General features: G+C 61.5%; 8 protein-coding genes across 8 annotated transcripts; 5 read left to right on the plus strand and 3 right to left on the minus strand.

Annotated features, from left to right (window-relative positions):
* Positions 1 to 1,225: 1,225 nt before the first annotated feature.
* HRG_03025 (uncharacterized protein) lies at positions 1,226 to 2,305 on the plus strand (the record flags this gene model as incomplete). Its single annotated transcript, XM_044861496.1, has 1 exon — positions 1,226 to 2,305. One exon carries the CDS (start codon positions 1,226 to 1,228, stop codon positions 2,303 to 2,305), a length of 1,080 nt encoding a protein of 359 aa, XP_044722522.1.
* A 1,931-nt stretch (positions 2,306 to 4,236) lies between these two features.
* HRG_03026 (las1-like domain-containing protein) lies at positions 4,237 to 5,451 on the plus strand (the record flags this gene model as incomplete). The annotated part of the gene is made up of 3 exons (XM_044861497.1): positions 4,237 to 4,347; positions 4,408 to 4,595; positions 4,815 to 5,451. The coding sequence occupies 3 exons, from the start codon at positions 4,237 to 4,239 to the stop codon at positions 5,449 to 5,451; spliced, it is 936 nt and encodes a 311-aa protein (XP_044722523.1).
* Positions 5,452 to 5,751: 300 nt separating this feature from the next.
* HRG_03027 (metallo-beta-lactamase superfamily domain-containing protein) lies at positions 5,752 to 7,304 on the plus strand (the record flags this gene model as incomplete). The annotated part of the gene is made up of 10 exons (XM_044861498.1): positions 5,752 to 5,814; positions 5,877 to 5,919; positions 6,001 to 6,088; positions 6,157 to 6,228; positions 6,290 to 6,323; positions 6,407 to 6,620; positions 6,771 to 6,862; positions 6,930 to 7,064; positions 7,139 to 7,165; positions 7,218 to 7,304. 10 exons carry the CDS (start codon positions 5,752 to 5,754, stop codon positions 7,302 to 7,304), a joined length of 855 nt encoding a protein of 284 aa, XP_044722524.1.
* A 1,230-nt stretch (positions 7,305 to 8,534) lies between these two features.
* Positions 8,535 to 10,064, minus strand: HRG_03028 (saccharopine dehydrogenase NADP binding domain-containing protein; the record flags this gene model as incomplete). Its single annotated transcript, XM_044861499.1, has 4 exons — positions 8,535 to 9,481; positions 9,533 to 9,835; positions 9,909 to 9,991; positions 10,051 to 10,064. The coding sequence occupies 4 exons, from the start codon at positions 10,062 to 10,064 to the stop codon at positions 8,535 to 8,537; spliced, it is 1,347 nt and encodes a 448-aa protein (XP_044722525.1).
* A 1,076-nt stretch (positions 10,065 to 11,140) lies between these two features.
* On the plus strand, positions 11,141 to 12,631 carry HRG_03029 (fungal specific transcription factor domain-containing protein; the record flags this gene model as incomplete). Its single annotated transcript, XM_044861500.1, has 1 exon — positions 11,141 to 12,631. The coding sequence occupies one exon, from the start codon at positions 11,141 to 11,143 to the stop codon at positions 12,629 to 12,631; it is 1,491 nt and encodes a 496-aa protein (XP_044722526.1).
* Positions 12,632 to 13,048: 417 nt separating this feature from the next.
* On the minus strand, positions 13,049 to 14,527 carry HRG_03030 (FAD binding domain-containing protein; the record flags this gene model as incomplete). Its single annotated transcript, XM_044861501.1, has 2 exons — positions 13,049 to 13,525; positions 13,676 to 14,527. The coding sequence occupies 2 exons, from the start codon at positions 14,525 to 14,527 to the stop codon at positions 13,049 to 13,051; spliced, it is 1,329 nt and encodes a 442-aa protein (XP_044722527.1).
* A 497-nt stretch (positions 14,528 to 15,024) lies between these two features.
* On the minus strand, positions 15,025 to 16,266 carry HRG_03031 (phosphotransferase enzyme family domain-containing protein; the record flags this gene model as incomplete). Its single annotated transcript, XM_044861502.1, has 1 exon — positions 15,025 to 16,266. One exon carries the CDS (start codon positions 16,264 to 16,266, stop codon positions 15,025 to 15,027), a length of 1,242 nt encoding a protein of 413 aa, XP_044722528.1.
* A 502-nt stretch (positions 16,267 to 16,768) lies between these two features.
* HRG_03032 (IBR domain, a half RING-finger domain-containing protein) lies at positions 16,769 to 20,539 on the plus strand (the record flags this gene model as incomplete). The annotated part of the gene is made up of 7 exons (XM_044861503.1): positions 16,769 to 16,846; positions 16,921 to 17,105; positions 17,170 to 17,541; positions 18,209 to 18,855; positions 18,939 to 20,099; positions 20,154 to 20,286; positions 20,350 to 20,539. The coding sequence occupies 7 exons, from the start codon at positions 16,769 to 16,771 to the stop codon at positions 20,537 to 20,539; spliced, it is 2,766 nt and encodes a 921-aa protein (XP_044722529.1).
* Positions 20,540 to 22,060: the final 1,521 nt, after the last annotated feature.

Below are 22,060 nucleotides of genomic sequence, written 5' to 3' on the forward strand. Positions count from 1 at the left end.
GACTACCTACTCTGTGCTGACTGTGCCGAGTACATGGCACCACATGACTTGACTGACCGCAGCCACTATCGGCAAGACTACCTACCTACCACCGGCCTCGAAAATGCGTATGAGCATAACAAACACACGCCGGGACAACGACCACCACCCTGCCCCCTCCTTTCCCCGATTTTTTTATAAAAAAATTAAACAGGGTGCTCCTCCCGGCCAACCAGCCAAGCGTCTAGACAACGAGCTTCTCGCCATTGGAAACCCCGATATATCCATGGTCCAAGGATGCATCGAGCTCCATGGCCGGTGGCGCACTCGTGAAGCGACTCTGCCCGTCTGGGTACAGTACAGTACATGTGTACACAGTACGTGTGTAGGCGGCTCGAGTCCAGAGCGGACAACAATCGTGGACTGACTTGTCTATCCCACTCCGGCGCGCTATTGTCTCTCGGCTCGGCCGTTCCCCCCTGGAGATGGCCACCCCTTCTTTAGCCTTTCCAGACTGGAATCCGTCCGATGAGACACCCTTGCCGAGCCCCATCCTGTGCAGCTCACTCACCACAGTACAGTACAGGCCGTGGACGTGCGTTTGTATGACGCACCGCTTTGTCGTCCTACACACCCCCGTTCCTTTTCCCGGGCTGCCACAGGCAAATACCACCCCCTTTCTCCCCCCCCCCGAGCGTCCCAGCCAGCGCCCATCTGGCTGCTACCCCAGCAGAGCACCACGGCTAACCTCCATGCAGGCGAGCGCTGCTGTGGAGGCAATCCATGCTCGGCAGGTAGGTATGGACTGCAGACGAGGATACGTACCCCCTTGATGCGGCGATCGCTTTGGCTTACAGCAATGCAACCCGCACGTTTGGTTCATCACCAGCGCCAAAACCGACCATGTCATGTCATTTATTATCCTGTCTCTTGCCGGCCCACACCCAGATCCATGGTGGTGATTTGGATCTCGCTCAGACTACTGAGCTGGCTTGATTTATCCTTCGAAGCTGCGAATGGAGTTTGTTTCTCCTCGATCCCTCAGAACCCACCCCCTTGACCGGCCTTCTTTGTCTCGAGATGCTTATAACCTAGCCGACCTCTCCACCCCTCGACACCTCGGCCTCGACGACTGTCTATATATCAACTCGTTTGGTCCTCGTCGACCTACACACCTCCAACACCTTGTTCCTTGGCCCATCATCTCCAACCCATTCTTGTGCAAGATATCTCCTCGTCAACCACCATGATGTACCCCGCGTATGGGGGGCTCGCTCCCGACATTCTCCCCATGTCTCATCCTCATGACGCCTTTTTCGATCATCCATCTACCCAGATGGCCATTTCACAACCCGCAAGGAGATCGTCCCGGAGCACAATCGGGCAGCAGCGGTCAGGCTCGGCCATGCGGGTCAACAAGCCCAGCAGCGCAAACAACAGTCCCAGATCCTCGACGTCGGCGAACCGGAGGCGGACCATGATGGTTGATTGTTCGACGCCATATCGGCAACGCCAAGTCATGGACTACTTTGGTGTCACTCATGGCAACGACGTGGCCATGCCAACCAAGCAGACGGCTCGTCCCCTCAGCTGGCATCCCACCTCCTACATGCACCAGGCGCAGTCGCTGCGTCAACACCACACCAGCTATCCCCTGCCGGCCTCCAACACATATATCGACGCTCGGGACCAGCACTCTACCCACCAACCTCACTTCTCCCCTGCCATGGCCTCGTACTCGAACGACACATCGCCTTGCTCCACCTTTTCCCCTTTACCGCTGTTTCCCGGCTACGACGACAGCACGAACGTGCAAGCCGATGCGTGGGACTTTTCGCAGAGAGCGACCCCCTTCTACCCGTCTTCCATGGATGGCCGGTCCATGCCAGATCAGTTCCATGCCCTGGGCGGCGCCATGGACCAGAGGATGGCGGTAGGCGGCGCCGCGGACTGGGAGGCCTTTATCATGCAACGATACGACAACACGTCGCCCCCTACGCCAGAGACGTTTCCTCAGATGCAGCACTCGCAGCCAGCCGTGTCCGAAGGGAATTTAGCCTACGAGGCTCTGGACAAGGCAGAGGAGGAGGGGGAGATACTCGTCGGGATGGGCTTGTACGATGCGCCAGACAAACTCGAGGAGGATCCGCAGCTGAACAACTACCGCTCGACTGTCTCGTCCTTGCTGGGATCCTCATTCCGGCCGCATGAGCCGCGAGGAAAGGGCCTGAAGCTGGAAGAGACATGGGAGCCGCCTAAGTCGGACGACGGGGAGGAAGACGACGACGATGATGATACGGAAGAGACGCAGAGCAACGACGATTAGGCAACTTTGCTCGTGTGTCGACTTTGGCAATGATGACGACTAGCGGGCGACTGACTACTCTGAAACTGTACACTTATATCGGCTGCCATGACGGTCATGGAGACTCTGGCAGGAAGAAACGGCGGGGTTTGGGACATAGGTCAAGGCGGCGGCAGAGGCGGATGAGCCTCGGATGGGATGGATACCCGGTAGAGTATGAGGAGGGGCAGTTAAGATTAGGCCAGCGCAGAGCTTTCAGCCACAGAGAATACACCAGTGTATGTTGAGTCAAAGGCTGCTTCGCACCGCAAGCGTGAGGCGAAGGGACTGGGCTCGGCAGTAGTCGATGAGAGGAACCCGTCCCCCCACTCCCCGTAGGCGATGAGTTGGAGGCTTGTGCCGACGGATGACGATATCCACCCAGTACGTCTACGTCAATAGGTCCAATCAGGGTGGATGCGTGTCTGGTTGAGGCTCCTGTCGGTGAGGAGACGCGGATTCCCCTAGACCTTGCGTCTTTATTGACCTTGATATTGGGAGTGGGGAAGGGAGGGAAGGAAAGGGGGGGGGGTGCCGACTCTCGGATCGGGATACGCCACGGGAAAGGCTAGGACTTGGGCGATACGATGCGAAGCAAGTTTTCTCTTAGTTCATTGCGAGACGTGTGATGGTGCCGGGCATACTCGGTACGGAAGGGTGGAGTCGGCATGGGGCGCACTAGGGCCAAAGTATGCCGAGAGCGAGAGAAACGGAGAAGAAAAAGAAGCAGAAAAAGGGAGCTAAAAAAAGAGGAGGATGGGAGTGGGGAGGAAGAGGCAAAAGCCAAGCAAGAAGTAGGAGCCCCACCGGGATCCCTGTCAGACATGTGTCCCCGTTGGCGGGCCCGTGCACGCGTGCTTTGGGGTATGGAGGTGGGAGGGACGGATCCGCAAGAAAAGGGGGGAGGGGTGGGAGGGATGAAGGTGAGGGGGGGCGTGAGGATTTGTTGACTCACGAGGCATCGTGACAGCCTAGGCACCCGTTGGCCCTCATTGGCGTCCTCCGAGTAAGAGTCCCAACTGGGAATGAAAGAAGAAAGAGTCAAGAGCAGGAAAAGAAAGCAAGCGAAAGTGGAAAGTGCTGGCACCCCGCCAGTTCCATTGTCGCATTCCTCGACATGCATTGGAGCATTGCACATGGAGATTTCGTACGCTCCACATTGGACGGACACAATGCTGCGACAGTGCATGCCGGGCCCGGCACAGAGGCGGGCTCGTAAGTTGCAGTACTGACTGTCTTTAGTCAGGCAGGCCCTGCGCTCCACCACCACCGAGACTGCTGCAGCAGGGCAGCACGGTTTGGGAGTGCGACGGCTCCCTCGTATACTCCGTAATGAAGCAGCAAACATGCTCATATGTACATTACGTTTTAGGGATTGCGCGGCCGACCCGTCTGGGGGCTTGCACGTCGGCGTCACTCTGCCAAACGGCGCCATGCGCATGTATGTACTGTGACTGTACGGAGCTTGCGTGTGCACGGGGCTGTCTTTCCGGCATGACAACTAACGAGCCTACTGGAAGAAAAAGGGGGGAAGAAGGAGGGAAGAAGGGGGGAAGAAGAAGGGGGGGTCCCCCCACCAGCCACGCCGTGCCACAACCTCACCCCTTCTTGTCCTCGTCGGGTTTTCCTTCTGCCCGGGCAGATGCTCCCTCGTTTGTTTTGTCTTTGCCCATTCCCGGCTTCCTCTGCCGCCCCCCCCGCCCGCCGCCTGACCCATATCGACCTGCGACCGCACGAGAAGGACTACGCCAGCTAGGCACCACTGCGAGGCACAACTGCTAGGCGCAACTGCTGGGCACAACTGCTAGGCAGCACCACTCACTGCCAACCAGCGCACGCACTCCCTCCCTCCCTCCCCCGACGTCGCCGAGCCGCCGCATCATCGCCGCCGCCACCTGCATGGTCGAGCCATCATGGTCCGCTACGTCTTCAACTGCTGGCGCGACCACGGCGAGATGATGCTCGTGAGACGCCAGTTTTACCACGACCGCCTGTCCGACGACGGCGACGACGACGGGCCTGATGCGACTGAGCCTGCGACTGAGCCTGCGACTGAGCCTGTGACCGAGACACGCCGCCGCCAGCAGCAACGAGAGCGCCGGCAGCGGGCGGTGGCGCGCGTGTCCATGTGGATGACTCGCCAGCACTGTCCGCACATGGTGGAGTCGACTGCCCTGCTCACTGCCGCCCTCCTCAGCGACGACGACGCCGGCAACCACAATGCATGGTCGACCTACGCCGTCCGAGCCACCTATGCGGCCGCCTTTAGTAGGTGAGCAGAAGCCAGCACGTCGACGCCCGCACGCTGTTTCAGCACCGGCCAATGCCTCCCGATGCTTGCCCCTCCCTGTCCCCCACCACCCTGGCCTGCCTACTTGGCTGTTCACGATTCCCCCACTCGTCGCCTCTGCCACACACGCACGACGCGAGGGGGGGCTGTGCACAAACAGCGCCGTCCTGCCTTCTTATGACTGACCATGGGCCACGACAGATTTGTGACGGGCCTGCTGGATGGTCACCAGGACAAACAGCGTAAGCAGAGCATGTACGCCGTCGCCAAGAAGATTGGCCTGCCCGCCACCTTTGTCGAGCTGAGGCACCAGTCAACCCACGAGCAGCTGCCGTCCCGCGCCAAGCTGCGTTCCATGGCCAACAAGGCCCTGGCCTGGATATGGAACTACTACTGGAAGAACCTCGCCGACGAGGCCACGCCCCGCGCCCACCCGTGCCGTGGAGCCATCCTCAGGTATCTGGAAGGCGACGATGACGACGCGCGCCGGGGCAAGACGCTCAAGGAGCTGGGGCACTGGGACGCCGCCCTGGTGCTGGCGACTATTGCCGAGCTGCAGGAGACGCTGCCCGGAAACCAGGTCTTTCTGAAGTGCCTCAAGCTGTCCAAGGAGGTCACCATGGCACGAAAGGACGCCGGTGGCACGCCTGCTGGCCGGGAAAGTGCCCCGGGCCAGTCACAGGCGACGGCGGTTGCCGCCGACGAGCCGCAGAAACCCGAGCCCCAGCCGCAATCCGAGCCCGAGCCTCACGCCGAACCCGATCAAGGTTCGGAGCCCGACTCAGGTTGGTCTCTCTACGAGGGGCCGTGGAAGCCCAAGCCTATCGGCGTCGTGTAGAAGTTTCTTCACTTCCCGTCTCCGTGTTGTTCACTCTGTTTTACTTGATACCCTGCTGAATACGCAGATGTTGACGAGCCTTGAGACTGGTTGGAACGCTCGGTGGATCTTATATGCGTAGATGTGTGCCGTAATTAATGCATGTCTGTATGCCGTCATCTCCCCGCCTGTCGTAGTTGGCTCATTACTAAGGCATCACGTGCCGGCGGGAATAACGTCACAAGTCCGAGGCGGCTTTACCCGGCCGGGGTTGAAGAAGCTTTGCCGACGACCATTCCTCGTGCCCTTGACTCTGCGCCTATGAATCGATTCATCCCGCGCAGGCCGTTCCTGAAGCAGAAACTCGGCATCTTGACCGCAGCTGTGAGTTGTTTCGCAGCGGCTCGTATTGTCGAGTCGACGCTGAAAAGAATGCCCGTCAGAAGCTCGCTGCCCCCCGCACCATGCATATCCAGTCGATTCCCATGTGTAGGTGTCTCTCCCAACCACGTTGCCGTGCCACGCCCATGCCGCTCTGCCTCTGACGCGTCCGTGTGTTGCCACCTGAAGGGACCGGGAGTAGCAACAACTACGCCTACCTGGTGGTCGACGACAAGTCCAAGGATGCCGTCATCATTGATCCGGCAAACCCGCCTGAGTACGCACGCCCGCGCCGGCCGAGGCTGTGGAACCGTTGCGCTGATGATGGGGGCTGGGTATCGGCAGGGTTGCGCCCGTCTTGAAGGAGGCTATCCAGGCGGGCAGGATTAAGCTGACGGCCATTGTCAATACGCATCAGTCAGTGCTTGGCCCCTTCTGAGCTGCGGGGTGACGAGGTTCCTGACGGGCGGGATGGCAGTCACTGGGATCACGCTGGCGGGAACAAGAAGCTGGTAAGCCAAGGGCCGCCCGGCATCGGAAGTCTTCATTGAGGAGGTAGATGGCTGATTTTTATCCCGTCATGGCTTCGTCGTAGCTGGCGGAGCTGGGCACCCCTGGCCTGGACATCATCGGCGGCAAGGACTGCGAGGGCGTGACCAGGACGCCCTCGCACGGGGAGACGTTCAAGCTGGGCAGCATCGCCGTCAGGGGCGTGCACACGCCGTGCCACACGCAGGACAGCATCTGCTTCTTCATGGAGGACGAGACGGGCCGGGCCGTGTTTACGGGCGACACGCTCTTTGTCAGCGGTACGTTGTTGTCTTCTTCGCCCCTGCTCTTATTCAAGGCTGTGCGCATGCCATTGTTTGGGGGCAGCGGGTGTTTTTTCCGGGCCTTGGCGTGTGGTCTGTTTTGGACTGGATGGCTAATGGTCGGCGTGCGTGTGTACACGTGCATAGGCTGTGGCAAGTTCTTCGAGGGCTCGGCGGCAGAGATGCACGAGGCGCTCAACAAACGGCTCGGCGCCCTGCCGGACGACACCGTCGTCTACGTAAGCCACGTCCACACCGGGGCGTCGCGTCCACGGAGCCAGGGCTGACGGCGAGCATCTGTGTCAGCCGGGACACGAGTACACCAAGTCCAACGTCAAGTTCGCCTTGTCGGTGCAGCAGAGCGAGGCCGTCAAGAAGCTGCACGACTTTGCGGCCAACAACGTCGAGACGACGGGCAAGTTCACCATTGGCGACGAAAAGGTCCGTCCGTCCTTGGGAGTCCGGGGGGGCAGCCGTGCGTGGTGGGATGGAGGAAATGCTGACGCGGAGAATAGAAGCACAACCTCTTCATGAGGGTCGACGTGGGTTTTGACCTTGTTCGGCTGGACTGTGGCGTGACTGACGGGTGTGTAGGACCCCGAGATTCAAAGGGCCACGGGCGCCACGGACCCCGTCGACGTCATGGGCAAGCTACGCGAGATGAAGAACAACTTCAAGTGAGGACAACAGGGGCAGCAAGCGTGCCGTTCGTCGTTGACCTGCCGCTCCGCCGCAGGCCCCCCGAGGCAAACATGTAGACGGACAGGTCTCCTCCCTTTGCCCCACGACGGAGGAGCTGGTTGCGCCACTCCCCGGGCTCACCTCACGCCGCAGCAGCACATGAGAGAGGGGGGCAGAGAAAAGAGAGAAGAGCAGGGGGGGAATAAAAACACCACTCTGCATTGACATCGCTACCACACGTAATCATCATGTCTCCATGGACCGCTAGGCGCCCCCGTGACGGGACGGCGCCGGCATGCAGCCCGGCTGGAAAAGCCACGGCCCGCGAAACGGGCCGCAGCTCTGGGGTTTCCCTCTTGCTTCATTGTCCACACTTGCGCGCCCTGGGGGTTTTTGAGGAGGCGGCAAGCTCTAGCATAATTTGAAGCGGTGCGATATCCATCTCTTCCCTTCCACCCACCGCCTCTTTCCCGGGCCCGACGGGGTGTAGTCGCGCGAGAGACAGACGGAGGGCGGATGGGGATGGTCACCAAGTCCCATCCCATCACATCCCATCCCTCCGCGCCGGCGAGCAGCAAAGAAATCCTGAGCTGAGAGCGAAGAGACTCATCATCTCGGGGGAGCAAGCAACAGGGCCCGGCGCCAGCAAAGCCGGCAGGAAAAGAAAAGCCGTCGACGCCAGCCAGATAGGAGCGGAGGGGAACCTGACTTCAGGGCCTCGAGGACGCGGCGCCGTGCTGCTGCTGCTGCCGTGGCCGCGTTGCTCGCCCGGATGTGTGCATGTTGGAGAGGATGAAGGAGAGAAGAAGGAAGCGACGAGCAGAGATTGCGGGTGGGCGTCTTGGGGAGAAATGAGCCGTTTGTGGGCCGTCGCTCTCGGCGGCGGGTTAGTCCGGAGACTCAATCGTTGCTTTGTTGAGACGGAGCGGCTTAGTCACGTATCAACCACCAACTAACTGGGCCTCGCCACGCCACAAAAGGTCTTGATTGGTTCGCGGATCCGCAAGCAATAAAAACTGGCCGAATAGGAATTGGCATAGCATCGTCCGCCATTTATACAGTTGACTCTATAGGGGTATATTGGAGATCCGTGCTCTATACATGGACAATCTCCGCCATGCAATGCTTTTCCCTCGTGGTTCTTGAAAGGCGCAGCTTCGCACCTAGCCAGCCTCCTTTTTCCCATCACTTCCCATCACGGGCCTTGTGTCTGCTCGTGGTTCCCTTGCCTCACAGCACCGTCTTCTCAATGAGCTCGATGCCGTACTTTTCCTTCAGCTCCTTCATGATGGGCGCGTTGATCTCGGTCGTCATGGGAGCCAGGACGCCCTTCTCGGACAGTGTTCCGTTCAGGACCCGCTGGACGGCCACGGCGCAGGGCACGCCGACGAGCTTGGCCATTGCCGAGTAGCCCTTGGGGTCGCCGTACTCGACGAGCGTCGACGTGCGCGTCTCGCGCGATCCGTCCTTGTGCTCAATCTCGAACTTGTGCTGCAGCAGGACCATGTCCCGCTCGTCCTTCTCAAACTGCATCTTCTGCTCCAGCGTGGCGCAGAGCGTGTCGAGCGGATTGCCGCGGGGCGTAATCTTGTCGTCTGAAAAGATGCCGATCCATCGCAGGCCGCTGAGGATCCGCTCCTTGTCCTCGGGCGAGTCAAAGGTCGACCGGGCGACAATGGCGGCTTCCAGGTCGTGGGGACTCGATGATGGGGCGCCGACAATGGCCTTGGTAGCCTCCTTCCACGAGACGGAAGTGCTCAGGATGTCTTGGGGCACGTCTTCGAGGAAGCCAGTCTCGACGAGGACGCGGATGAACTGCGGGAAGCCCTGGTATCGCAGCGTGCCCCGGACAATGGTCTGGGCCTCGGGGATACTGTAGCGCTCCTTGTAGGGTGTGGAGTCGCGGTTGGGGTAGGCAACAAAGGCATAGCCCGGGTAGATGAAGTAGGGCTTGGCCGTGTCCATGAGATCCTTGGAGGCAATGTCGACAATGCTGCCGCCCTGGTAGATCTTGGCGGCGTTTCTCAGGGCCAGCAAGACGCCGCGAGAGGACCAGGAGAATTTGTAGCCCAGCGGGTTGTCGGAGGCCTCGGGGGCGGGCAAACCGCCGCAGTATGAGAGAAAGGACAGGATCTTGCCGCCGGCCTGGTGCACCTCGTCGATGGTCTTGACAGCGTCTGAAAGGGTCAGTATCGTATGCTCGTTTCACATGCAGCATTGATTCTTACAGAGATGATCAATGCCCGGATCGAGGCCAATCTCATTCATGACGGTGATGCCGGCGTCCTTGCACTGCTGGTCGAGCTCCATCATGGCCGGGGAGACGTAGCTGGTGGTGACGACATTCTTCTTGTTGCGAATGGCCGACTTGATGACGGTGGCGTGGAAGGTATAGGGGATGAGGCTGATGACGAGGTCGTGCTTGGCCACCTGTGCGTCGAGAGCCTTGTCGTCGGAGACGTCGAGGGAGATGGCCGTGGTGTTTTGGACGCCGGCCGACAGCTTCTTGGCGGACTCGAGGGTTCGGCAAGCTAGGCGTGGGGACATACATGAGCACGTCTCTGTTGCCGCCAAGGCTTTGAAAGGAGGCGTCTCGCAACTTACCGACGGTGACGGGGATGCCGGCTGCGGTGAGAATGTCGAGCGTGGGGCGAGTGACGAAGCCCGCGCCGAGCATGAGAACAGACCTAGCCATTGGGGCGTCAGCAGAAGAGGACGAGACGCCGTTGCAGCCAGGGCCACTGACTGTTGGCGAGCCATGGCTTGTGCGAGTGTCGAGGCGTCGTCGATTGGATTCTGGGCAACGATGGGGATGGACGAGGGGGATGGACGATGGGGTGATGCAGGAAGCGAGCTACAGGAGGGGCACAGCCGTGGGGCAAATGCGTGCTTTATAGGGCCTATTTGGGGCCAGTGCGGGGTGGGCCTTGAGAGCGAGGCCGGCCGCCCACTGGAGGGCAACTTGGTAGGTGATGCTTGAAGCGCGGGGAACGAGTCAAACGGTGGGAGGGAGCAGAGGGAAGCAGAGGGAAGCAGAGGCATCCTGCCTGCCTCGACTAGAGTTCCGCCTGCGTGCCTTCCCGTGGATTCTCGACATCTCACCGAACAGCTACTCCGTAATACCTTCCACCGTATAGTTACATGGGCTCCGGAAAGCGGCCCGGACTTTGGCCGACCCCGGCCGGAGTCGATACTGTAAGTTACTGTATCGACTAAGTTGGCAATCGGCCTCCCGCGACAGACAAGTCCACCACCAGCATACATTTTACCGCGCGGCCCCCTTTGTCCCGGCATGAATTTCTCATTACGGCTCTCACGCTCATCATGCTGGATAAGCTCAAAGTCAAAAGAACCGAATGTGTACGACTCTACCTGGGTACACGCACAAGCATCATGAGATGCCAGTTGCAACAGCCCAGACCTGGATCCAAAGCCAAACTCTAGACTCCCTGTTACCCGCAATCCCTCGGCGGCAGTTGACCAACTCATCCAATTCATATCACACCCCGAAAGTTGGGGGAAAGTACAATGGCGACAATGCTGGCCTAGTCTGCTGGTGCGACGGCAAGAGTCGTTACCCCGGCCGCTTGCTGATACCAACAGTCGCCTGAGTTTCAAACAGCCGTCGTTATGGCCGTCGGTTACATCCTCCCCGCCCTCTTATATCGGCCAATGCCATTCATCACAAGGGCTCTGTCTTCATTTCTTCTCCGACTTGCCGTCTTCCCCCTTCCCTGTCCCTTGCAACCGCGCGGAAAGCCTTGCAACTGCGGAAAGCCGGCCAGCTACAGAGCCAATTCAACGCATCAGCAGCCTCATGAGCCGCCGAGACAGCCATGGTCCACCAATCCCAACGGCCATGGTCCTGTGACCGATGCCACGCCCTCAAGGAACGCTGCCGCTGGACGCCAGGCTCCTTCCACTGCGAACGCTGCTCCCGCCTCGGCCACCTCTGCCAGCGCGTCCGCCCCCTGCGGAAGCCCGGCCGCCCGTCCCGAGATTCCCTGCGTCTCCGAGCCGGCGCCGGCCCTCTGTCCAACAAGAAGTCGTCCAACGGCCGCGCCGGCCAACCACCATCAATACCGTCACCCGTGGCTCTCTACTCGCACCGGAGTTCCAGCAGCGCCTCGCCCACGGACCGCCTCGCCACCGTCGCCCAGACCAGGGCCCCGCTGGTCCGCAATGTCAGCGTCAATGGCGACCTGTCGGGCCTTGACCTGCGCCTGCTGGACCGCATCCTCTTCCGTGACGATTTTCTCGAGCAGTTCGTCGTCGGCCCCAGCTTCTGCGAGTCGCACCGCAAACTCCTTGTCTCCCGTCTCCTTTCCTGCAAGCCCGCCCTCCAGGACTCCTACCTGGCCTTCGGCCTGTTGTGGAGCCACGAGCCCAGCTTGCTGCCCGACGGTCGTCAGCTCAACGACAGCTTTAAGCGCGCCTCGTCGGCCCTCTCCACCCTGCGCTCCTTCCAGGTCCGCGACGCCCACGACGTCTCCGTGTGCCTCGTCCTGGGCCTCACCATCCTCAGCTTCGCCACGAAACTCGGCGCCACCGACGCCCGCACCATCTGCAACCAAACCCTCAGCCTCGTCAAGCCCATCTACAAGTCGAAGCCCTGCCCCGACCCGGCCGACTATGGCTTCATATACTGCCTTGTCTTGACCGACATCGCCGAGTGCCTGCTCCTGACGAAGCTGCCGACCCTGCGACTCGAGTTGCCCCCGGGCACAGACTACGTCGATCGTCACGTCGGCCCCCTCGCAACCCTGCTCCCTCACCTGCACGACATCTGCGAGCTGAGCAGCGCCATGCTGCACGGCAGCGCCCCCGGTGCCCCGGCCTGTGACGTGGCCGAGGCCCTCGACGCCCTCGAGCTGGCCATTCACGCTTGGCGGCCCCCCATGCCCAAAGGGCTCGCCGCGCGCTTCTCCGCCGCCGAGGTCGCCCACATGGTCTGCCAAGCCCAGACCATGCGCGCCGCGGCCATGCTCATTCTTCACCGGCTGCGGCATCCGTTCGGATCCCAACTTGAATCCGCCCGCGCGCTTTCCTCCACCATCCTCACTCAGCTCGACCTGACCGTCCGGGCCACGGGCAAGGTCCCGCGGTGCGTCGACCTGCCCCTCATCATCGCCTGTCTCGAGCTCGAGGATGAGGCCGTGAGGGCGCGCTGGCTGCGCAGCATGTCGCCCATCGGCGCCTACTCGTCGCCCTTCCACGAGCGAATAAAACGCATGCTCACAACCGTCTGGGCGGGACGTCGTCACTTCTCCGCCATGTACTGGTACCACTTAGGCAGCTTCACCTCGCTGATACCCGACCCCCGGTAGAACTTTCCACGGTTCTCGAGAGACAAGCAGATGCGCCGCGGATGTGGCGACGGGGGCCCTGCTGTCTGCCGTGCAAACCCGTTCCTTGTACACCAAAAATGATGGCGCTTTCTGCCTCCAGTACCCACAAGCAAAAAAGACCCATGCACAAGCGACAGCTGAAGCCGTCTCGACACTGTGTCTTGACGTTGGACAGAAAAACACATATCTGAACCCCCAGCCTGTACGGGATTCGCACTCTCTCGCCCGATCCAGGCGACAAGGAGGAACCACAAGAGACGGGTGCCACCAGCGAGTGCCAAGGGCTGGCCAGGGTGGAGCGGGCTCACACAGGTCACACGCTGTGGACAAAGTGGTTTTCAGACGGGGGAGTGAAAGACGGAATGAAATCACGCCTACGCCTTTCCATGAAAGTAGTCAAATAGCGCGAGGGGCCTCGCCACAAGGCAAGCCGTCAAAGTCCGCAGCCGCAAGTATTTCAAGCATCACGCCGCGCGCATCTTGCACCTGCTGCTGCACGTCAATGTCCCACAGCCAGCGAAACCGCTGTCGCCATTCCTGAGTGAGCTTGGCGCCGTCGTCGCCCACGCCCTCGCGGCACAGGCACAGCAGCTCCGCGTTTTCTTTGCTGGTCGACGCGGCGCGCTGGGCTCGTGGCAGACGCACTGCATCGTAGGCGCGCAGGGCGGCCTCGGCGTGGGCCGGGGTCGTGACGGACGGGTCCGACAGGAGCTCGGTCAGGACGTGCGCGTCCTCGATGGCCTGGCCGGCCCCGACACCCTGATGCGGAGTCGAGGCGTGCGCGGCGTCTCCCATGATGGCCACCCGGGACTTGCAGACAGTGGAGACGTGGTCGAGCTCGAAGATGGCCCATTGCGACGTGTCGGGCATGTACTGCGGAGTGACACGGGAAGCGATTAGATTCGATCGACCACGCCACCACAGACCGGTATGGGTCGCGGCGAAGGAGCATAACCATGACAAGGATAGAGGAATGCACAGAGAGGGGAGCGCGGAGGAGGTCAAAAAAGAAGCGTCACGGACCTTGATCAGGGCGTTGACGAGAGGCCCCATGTGGGCAAAGTCACGCTCCATGACGGCCCTGCTGACAGGACGGATCCAGGCGTCGTCGTCCTTCCAGGTTTTGCCGTACGTGTAGAGGCCGGTATTGACCTTCTGGGCCCGCATGACGGGATAGGTGAGAGCATAGGCGCCCTTGCCGATGTACAGAGTTGCAACTCGGGCGCGACGCTCCCCCACGGCCCGGATAGCCGTCTGCATGTCGAGGACAGCCCGGTAGGCGTACATGCCGCTGTAGCGCGGGCGGCAGCGCAGCGCCTCGTCATGCGGCAGCACCGCCGGCCTGACGCAGGAGTGTATGCCGTCGCAGCCGACGACGATGTCTGCCGTGACCGAGGAGCCGTCCTGGAACAACAAGCGGGGACCGGCACCGGGCGTCTCTTCGACAGTGCGCAGGCGCTTTCCCAGGCGGACCGATTCGGGCGGCAGGAGACTGATGAGAGCGTCAAGTAGGTCGGTGCGACGTAGCGTTGTCTGGCCCGTTGGCGGGGACTCAAGATCCAGGAGCACCTCGCCGGCCCGGGTGCCCGAGGCCCAGACGAACTCGAACCACGTTTGGCGGAAACGCTCGAAACCGGGGCTGTCGGCGTGCGTCGTTACGAGTGAGTCGAAGGCCTCGCGGATCCGGGCGTCGATGAGCGGCAAGATTCGTTGCGCCGCCGGGCCGATGGATAGACCCAGCCCCGTCTCACCCAGGGCCGCCGCCGCCTCGTAGACCTGGACCTGGACGCCGCGTCGGAGCAGCCCGACTGCCAGCGTGAGGCCGCCGATACCCCCGCCCACGATGGCAACTTTGAACTGCTTGGCGCCGCTCATTGAGCCGTCAAGCGTCGGTTGCCGAGGAGGAAGGACAACACAGGGCAGGCGAAGATAGAAAAGGGAGAGTTCGCGCTGATTGCTGCCTCGATTCGGTCTGCGAGAGAGGAACGACAGGACAGGACGAAGACGCCGAGGTTATTCGCCTCGCCTCGGGACTCTAGTCGCCGCGAGCGACCCCCTCTGCCAAATGTTGGTTGGGGGCCGCCTCGGCTCCAAGCATCAAGACCCCTGCAACATCGGAAAGAGGTTGCACCGACATTATCGCTCAAGCTGTCGATCCTACTACTCAAAAAGGTTGCGCCCATATTTCGGAAACTCAGATAACTCGTCTTCGGGTGCGTCGTACTTACAGCTAAGCTCGATGCATGGGTGCTGCTTTTGCGAATTGGCGACAGAAAACTGTACGTGGCCAGGAGAGAAGCAGCAGACGGCACCTCAACCGAGAGTCACACAGGACTGGTGGACTGAGAGAGACGCAACATCCCTAGGCAGTATCACGCCGCGCCGTCGGCAGTGCCCTTCGCCTGCCGCTCAAGCCAATCGCGCCAACCCTGGTCCCTGAGGATGCATCTGACTCGAGCCTGAAGCCAGTCCGTATTTCCCCAGAATCCCCAGGACGCCTGGAACCGACACCAGTCGACGAGGGCCGTCTCCCAGTGGCGAGAAAACTCATCCCAGCCATAGTCCGGCGTCGTCTTTCCCGGTTGAGGGTCTAGGAGGAGAGCCCGGTACTGATCTAGCAAGACCTTCTCGCCCTGACCCATCGGCAGCTCGGCCGGGATGACATGCACGTCGGTAAGCATGTCGAGGGGAACAGAGCAGGTCAAAAGCTTGGCAAGATCGCAGACGCCCAAGCCAACCCCGGCGTACTGGAAGTCAAAAAAGGCGACGCGGTCACCCGAGTCAGTGGAGAAAAGATTCTCAGACTTGACGTCCCCATGGATGCATGTTTCAAACGGCCGGCCGCTGGGGGTGAGAAAGTCGGCGGCCAACTCGGCCACGGACGATAACAAGCCCGGGGCAGGACGACAAAAGGCGACGGACCATTCCGACTCGTCGTCGGCGGCAAGAGCAGCGTATTCCTTGCGCCGGGTGGCGAGATACGTGTACCCTCCGTTGAGCCACAAGCCCTTACCTTGGGCACGACGGCCGAGTTGCCGCCGCCTCGCCTCCTCGAGCGGCGGCAGGACAAATTGGTCGAGGTCTCGCGGCAGCCAGCCCCAGGAGCTGCTATGGAAGCGGCTCAGCCACTCAAGAGCAGCTTTCACCTGGCGCGGAGTGAGAAAGCACCTCTTGTGGCCGGCGACGGGGAATTGAGGTCGTAAGTCGGTCAAGAGGGTAGCCGTGAGGTCCTGAATGCCGTCGGCAACAGCTCTGTCGCGCGAGGACCGCGTCGAGGCCAGACAGCGCGCGACGGCAACGTCGTTCCTGAGATGGGGCGCCAACTCGTCATACAAGTATTGCTCGACCTCGTAGCTGAGCATCTTGCGCAGGTGTCCCTCGTCGCCAGGCCGGACCGACGGGGGGCAGATGAGCTTGAGGACAAGGCGGAGCGGAGAAGAGGCTGAGGTGCCGGCTTGTATTGTGTCTGGTGGTGTGGTCGGCCGTGCCTCGATGGCGCAAATGTGGCCGTAACCTGCCCACAGAGTCTGGAGCTCGGTGCAGGAGACGAGGTCGAGGTTGAGCCAAGAGAGCATGAGCTGGGCCACGCGTTGGGGGTCCAGCAAGGTGGCCATGGAGAACTTGCAGGTGGAGAAGTAGCCGGATCAGAAGAAAGCGAGATGATGAAACCAGAGGTCCCGGCTCAAGCCTTGCGTTTGTGGATGGCGCTGTTGCGTGGGGAACGCGAAGAAGTTGAAGCGCTCGAAGCTTGAACCCAGTGCGAGCACAGTAGTAATTGCGGCAGCATTGGCTAGCGATCACTCGGCTGGGCATGCCTGCATACAGCGAAATCGATACACTCACGGCCGTCAGGTGCTGTCTATCATAATTCGTATTCTGTTCAAACGAGGGACCCTTTGTGCCTCAATGACTGTGGGTTTGTCCCAGTGAAGTGCGCGCTATATTAATTAATTACAAGCGTCGGCCAGAGGCATACAGTGCGCTTTGTTTGTACCTTGGCACCGTACACGAGCTCCGGCTCTTTATCCATCCAATGACGAGGGAGCATCTTGCTCTTCCGAGACGCACCTCGCAACCCACACGAGGTGACATCAATCACCAGATCCATTCTTTCCCATGAACATCTCGATCCTCTCTCTCCCGCTCTCTTTGTCGCAGCGCGCGCGCATCGGTCTGGCAGCTGTTGCGCTCATGGTGCGTACGCGCTCCGCTCCACTCCCCGCACCGACGCAGTCAAAAGCAGAACCAGGCTGACCGTCGAGTAATAGCCCCCGAAGCGCAAACCGGCCGGTGGCGGCGCACCGAAAGCGCGGCAGTCCAAGCTCGCCAAGGAGCACAATGTCTCGGCGCAGGAGGAGGGTGAAATTGAAGAGGCCTGGAGCCTCTTTTCCGAGCCCATGGACGGCGAGAAGAAGGGCGTCATGCCCATCGACGACGTCAAGTCGGCCCTCATGTGGGTGCAACCCGCCCTGAACCTCGAGCTCTCACTTTGGAAGTGGGACGCTAATCAGAGACAGAGCCCTCGGGATCCCGCCGTCGTCGCCCTCGGAGCTCTCCGACTTTGTCTCCATCCTCGACCCGTCGTCGGACGGATACGCCACCTACGAGCCCTTCTTCGCCATCTGCGCGCTCAAGTTCCACGCGCGCAGCGACGGCGATGCCGCCTCGCACCGGGCGCAAGTGGACGAGGCCTTTCGGCTCTTCACCAATGGCGCCGAGGGCCCCATTTCGCTCGCGCACCTCCGTCGCGTGGCCGCCGTGCTCAAAGAGAGTGTCGACGAGGAGATGCTCAAGGACATGATTCTCGAGGCAAACGGCGGGGCTGGCGTTGCGAGAGGCGTGGCCATGGACGAGTTTGACGAGGTGATGAGGACCGCCGGCGTATGGCGGTAGGCTCGAAAGCGGAGAGGGGTTGAAATATCCACGAGGAGAAGCATGCCGGTGTTGGTTTCCCCTTTCTTCCCATTTGGCTGGTCATTGGATTGGAGTCAAAATAGCATGGCGTTGGAGGAGATGTCCTGGGTTCAGGTGTTCAGGGTACGCCCACAGCCACAGCAAGGTTTGGCATTCAGGCAGGGAGTCTCGTGTGAATGCTCTTCAAGTCAGCGCCGTAGAACGCAGAATAGCCCGTTCGGGGCGTGTGAGCAAGAGCCACCAATTCCGAATAGGAGTCATGCCGTCGTGAGTCTGACGAGTCGGCCGGTGACTCCTCTCAAAGCCACAAACCGAGGCCGAAACTCGGGTGAATATGCTTCTTGTTCGTATAGAACCACGCCTTTCCTTTTTCATCGCCTGCTGCCATAGCACGAGGCAAAGCAAGACCGCCGTGTTCAGCATTTGCCCCAGGCACCCATCACACCTGGGGAGCCGGCACCTGGAAGCCAGCCGCCTAAGCCTTAGAAAACCACCCCACTAAAATCGCTCTCACAACCTCAAGCTGAGCCTTTGCCACACAACCACCAACCCAAACTTACCGTGACCGCGCCACTCACTCCATCTCATGGTCTGCCTTGCTGCTGCTTCAACTTCGTTACTGTGCTTCTAAACATGAGACAGCCCCAGCGGCTTCTGCGCCAGGCGAACGCAAGACATGGACTCCGCTCCGGATGACGATGACGCGCGCGCCGTCGAGCTCGAGACCCTCATGGCCATCTGGCCCGAGATACGGCACCCGCTCGACGCCGACGGACCGGAGCATGGCGACTCGGCGCCTTCCAGATTCACCTTTGAGCTCGAGCTGCCCGTCCGCCCCGCGCAGCCCGTGACGGTCCTGTTCCCTGCGGCTTCGCCATCTCAGCACGAGGTCTCGGGCGCGTCGGGCTCGGCACCGCCAGACCCTGTCGACTCGCTCCTCGTATCGCACTTGCCCTCCCTCTCGCTACGCGTCACTCTCCCAGACGGCTACCCGGAGACGCACCCGCTACAGGCCACCATTTCCACCACTCCCCAGTGGCTTTCGCGCGACACTCTGGCCAGCCTCGAGGATCAAGGGGCCCGGCTCTGGCGGGAGGCCGGACGCGACCTCGTCGCCTACGCCTACATTGACCACGTCCAGAGAACCGCCGATGACGTCTTTGGTGTCGTCTCACCCGAGGGCACGCTCGAGGTCAACCCGGCGCACAAGCTGGCCGTGCTCGACTACGACATCAAAGCCAAGAGAGCGGCGTTTGAAAAGGGATCCTTTGAATGCGGCGTATGCCTCGGTGAGTCATGCCGGGCTTCGACGGGCTGCCGCGCCACTACCCTCAGTTCCGTCGCTCTCGGGCTAACTGGCCCGCCTCGCCAGACCCGAAAAAGGGACCTTCATGCCACCAGATGGTCGACTGCGGACACATCTTCTGCCTTGGGTGTCTGCGGGACTTTTATGGCGATGCCATCGATCAGGGCAACATATCCTCGGTGCGGTGCCTGACGCCAAACTGCGCCAAGGAGCGCGCCGCTGCGGCTCTCGCCTCCAACAGCGGCCCGTCGCGCCAGGGCCGCAAGCCAAAGACCTTCATCAGCCCCAGCGAGCTGCTGCAGATTGGGCTCTCCGGGGACGTGGTCAAGCGTTACGTCACGCTCAAGTACAAGACGGAGCTCGAGTCAGACAAGGACACCATCTACTGCCCGCGGCAGTGGTGCAACGGGGCCGCGCGCTCCAAGAAGCACAGGAAGCCCGAGGGCCTCGAGTTCGCCGAGACATCAGACGGCGAGTCCGAGCAGGGGGCGGATGGAGATGAAGGAGACGAACCCGACGAGGAGGCTGCGGATGAGGGCAGAGCGGTGGAGACGAGCAGGAAAAAGGAGCAGGTCAAGGCCGCCAAGTTCAACCCGGCCGACCTCTTGTGCGTGTGCGAGGACTGCGGCTTCGCCTTTTGCGCGCGCTGCCTCCAGACGTGGCACGGCGAGTTTGTGCGCTGCGCCCCGCGGCGCAACAAGGACGAGCTCACCGAGGAGGAAAAGGCGTCGCTCGAGTACCTGCAGCTGCACACCAGCCCCTGCCCGACGTGCAGCGCCCCGGCGCAGAAGACGCACGGGTGCAACCACATGATATGCTCGCGGTGCGATACACACTTTTGCTACCTGTGCTCGGCGTGGCTCGACCCAGCGAACCCCTACCAGCACTACAACCAGCAGGCCGACGGCAAGGTCACCTCGTGCTACATGCGCCTGTGGGAGCTCGAGGGCGGCGACGGCGACGACGTCGGCCTCGGCTTCCACGGCGGCGGCGGCTTGGACCTGCAGGCTGATGACGGCGCGGTGGATGCGCTCTTTGACCTGGACGAAGAGTCGGGTGACAGCGAGTCGGAGAGTGAAGACGAGGACGCGCAGCAGCAAGAGCAGCAGCAGCAACAGCGACAGAGGCTACCGGTCGGTCGCGCTGGCGAGCCCGTCGCCGTGGCCCGGGAAGCGCCCCTGGTCCTCCGCCTCCTGGACAACCAGCAACCCCGTGGAGGAGGCCGACGTGGCGGCCGGGCCGGGCACCCCCCTGAACCCGCCCATCATCACCACCATCCAGGCGGCAGGGGAGCGGGCAGGGGAGGAAACAGGGGAAGAGCACCAGGTCCTGCCGCCGGCGCCAGGGGTCGCGGCCAGAACCCACGGCCTCAGCGAGGCGCACCCCCGAGAGCAATGGACGCTCGTGGGCGCGGGCAAGGACGCGGCGGCGGCGCCAGAGCAGCAGCAGCAGCAGCAGCCAGGGGCGCGCGGGGCAGGCGAGGACGCGGCGGCGGCGTGGAACAGCAGCAGCAGCAGCAAGCCCCCCCGGCGGCGGCGGCGGCGTGGGACGACGCGTTCGGGCTCGATGCGGCGGCGGCGGCGTGGGTGCGGCACTTTGTGCAAATGGCCCTCATCGACGCCGAGGACGAGGGAGACTCGGAGTCGGACGACGGGGTGCGGCCATGATCCAGTGACGGCGCGACGGTATGTAAACCCCCCCCTTCCCCCGATGTCTCTATGGAAAAGGGGGGGGGGGTCAGGGTAAGGATAGGTTTCTAGAGGCTCGCTACGCCATGAATTGACGACGACGACGATGTTTGAATAGAAAAATGACGAGGCCCGCATAAATGAGATTCGCCAAAGCACGCCCTGGAGCATTCATCGGCCCCCTCCCCTGTGATTCGCTTCGCTGCCACGAGGCGCCACCCAGCACGCCAAAAAGTGAGATTACGAACACGTCGGAACGAAAAAGCGATCAAAGCGCGCCGGACCGCCACGAACGGCAAGCCATTCGCCACTCCTCGTCGGCCTCCTACTACTCCCTCGAACCAACCCCCCCCCCCCGGGCGTCCAGTCCCGCGAGTCATCTAATCCACCCTGCCCTTCCCCCCTACCTGCAGCGCAGCCCAGGCTCGGGGGAGGGGCGGCGGCGCTGGGCATCGTTCGTCCACCGGCCACGGGACATTGCGTGAGGTTGTGCTTGCGAGCCATCGATCAAGCTCCGCCGGCTCAGAACCACGGCCCGCAGCAAGCTTCTTCCTGGCCGGCGAGCTTGGCGAGCTTTGCGTACACATACGAAAGGCGTGTATGTGTGTACTGTACGTACGGAGGACTGCGTATACGTACAGTATGCATGTGGGCACATCTCCCGCTCCCCAGAGGGCCCAGACTACGGGCTGCAGGACCCTGCCTGTGCTGGACGCTTGCTTATCCTCCGCATACATGTCTGTCTCTTTCTCGAGACAAAGTGACAGATGAAGGAGAGATACATACAGTATACACGCAACAAAAGGGGAAGAGGGACGGCAAGGCCACCAAGGACATGCGGCCCAACATGCCTACTCGGTACGTGGTGCCCCCCGTTGAATACCTCCCAAGCTTTCATCGCTTGCGTCTGGAGAACCCCCGTTCCCGTCTTGAGGGTCGTAGAAGAAAAGGGGTGGGCAAAAGGGGGAAAACAAGAGAGAGATGCCTCGACGACCAGATACGGTCCAACCACCGGGCACCCTCATACTTGGTAGATATGTACAAGCCCTCCACACGCGTGAAGCACCACATCGCGGATACCGCGCCATCTCGAGGACAGTGGGAGGAGCGCGAGGGAGAGGGAGAGCATCGCCGCCCCCAGGATAGCGCCTCCATGCGCACATGGTAGATACACTCAGAGCGCCAGCCCACGAAGAGCAGCTGCTATACAAACAGCTTTTGTTCCTCCGTACGTCCGCTCCAAAACCTGCACGTCTGCCGTCCAGGCACGGGGGGCAGCCACAAGACCAGTCACGATCCCTCCACAGCGGCCCAAGGCAGCGGCCCCCTCCACATCCCCCGCCGTCTCTGACAAGGAAGAACGCGGCAAAAAGGGGGTGGGAAGGCGAAGAAATAAAAGGTCCGAAGGAGAAAAAAAAGGGGGGCGAGGCGCTCTCCCGATGTCCTCGGCGCTGACCACCCCCATCTTGGCAGACAGGGGCATGGCACCAGCAACAGCAG

This window comes from Hirsutella rhossiliensis, assembly GCF_020360975.1.
Source record: "Hirsutella rhossiliensis strain HR02 chromosome Unknown scaffold00003, whole genome shotgun sequence".
Taxonomy (NCBI): Eukaryota; Fungi; Ascomycota; class Sordariomycetes; order Hypocreales; family Ophiocordycipitaceae; genus Hirsutella; species Hirsutella rhossiliensis.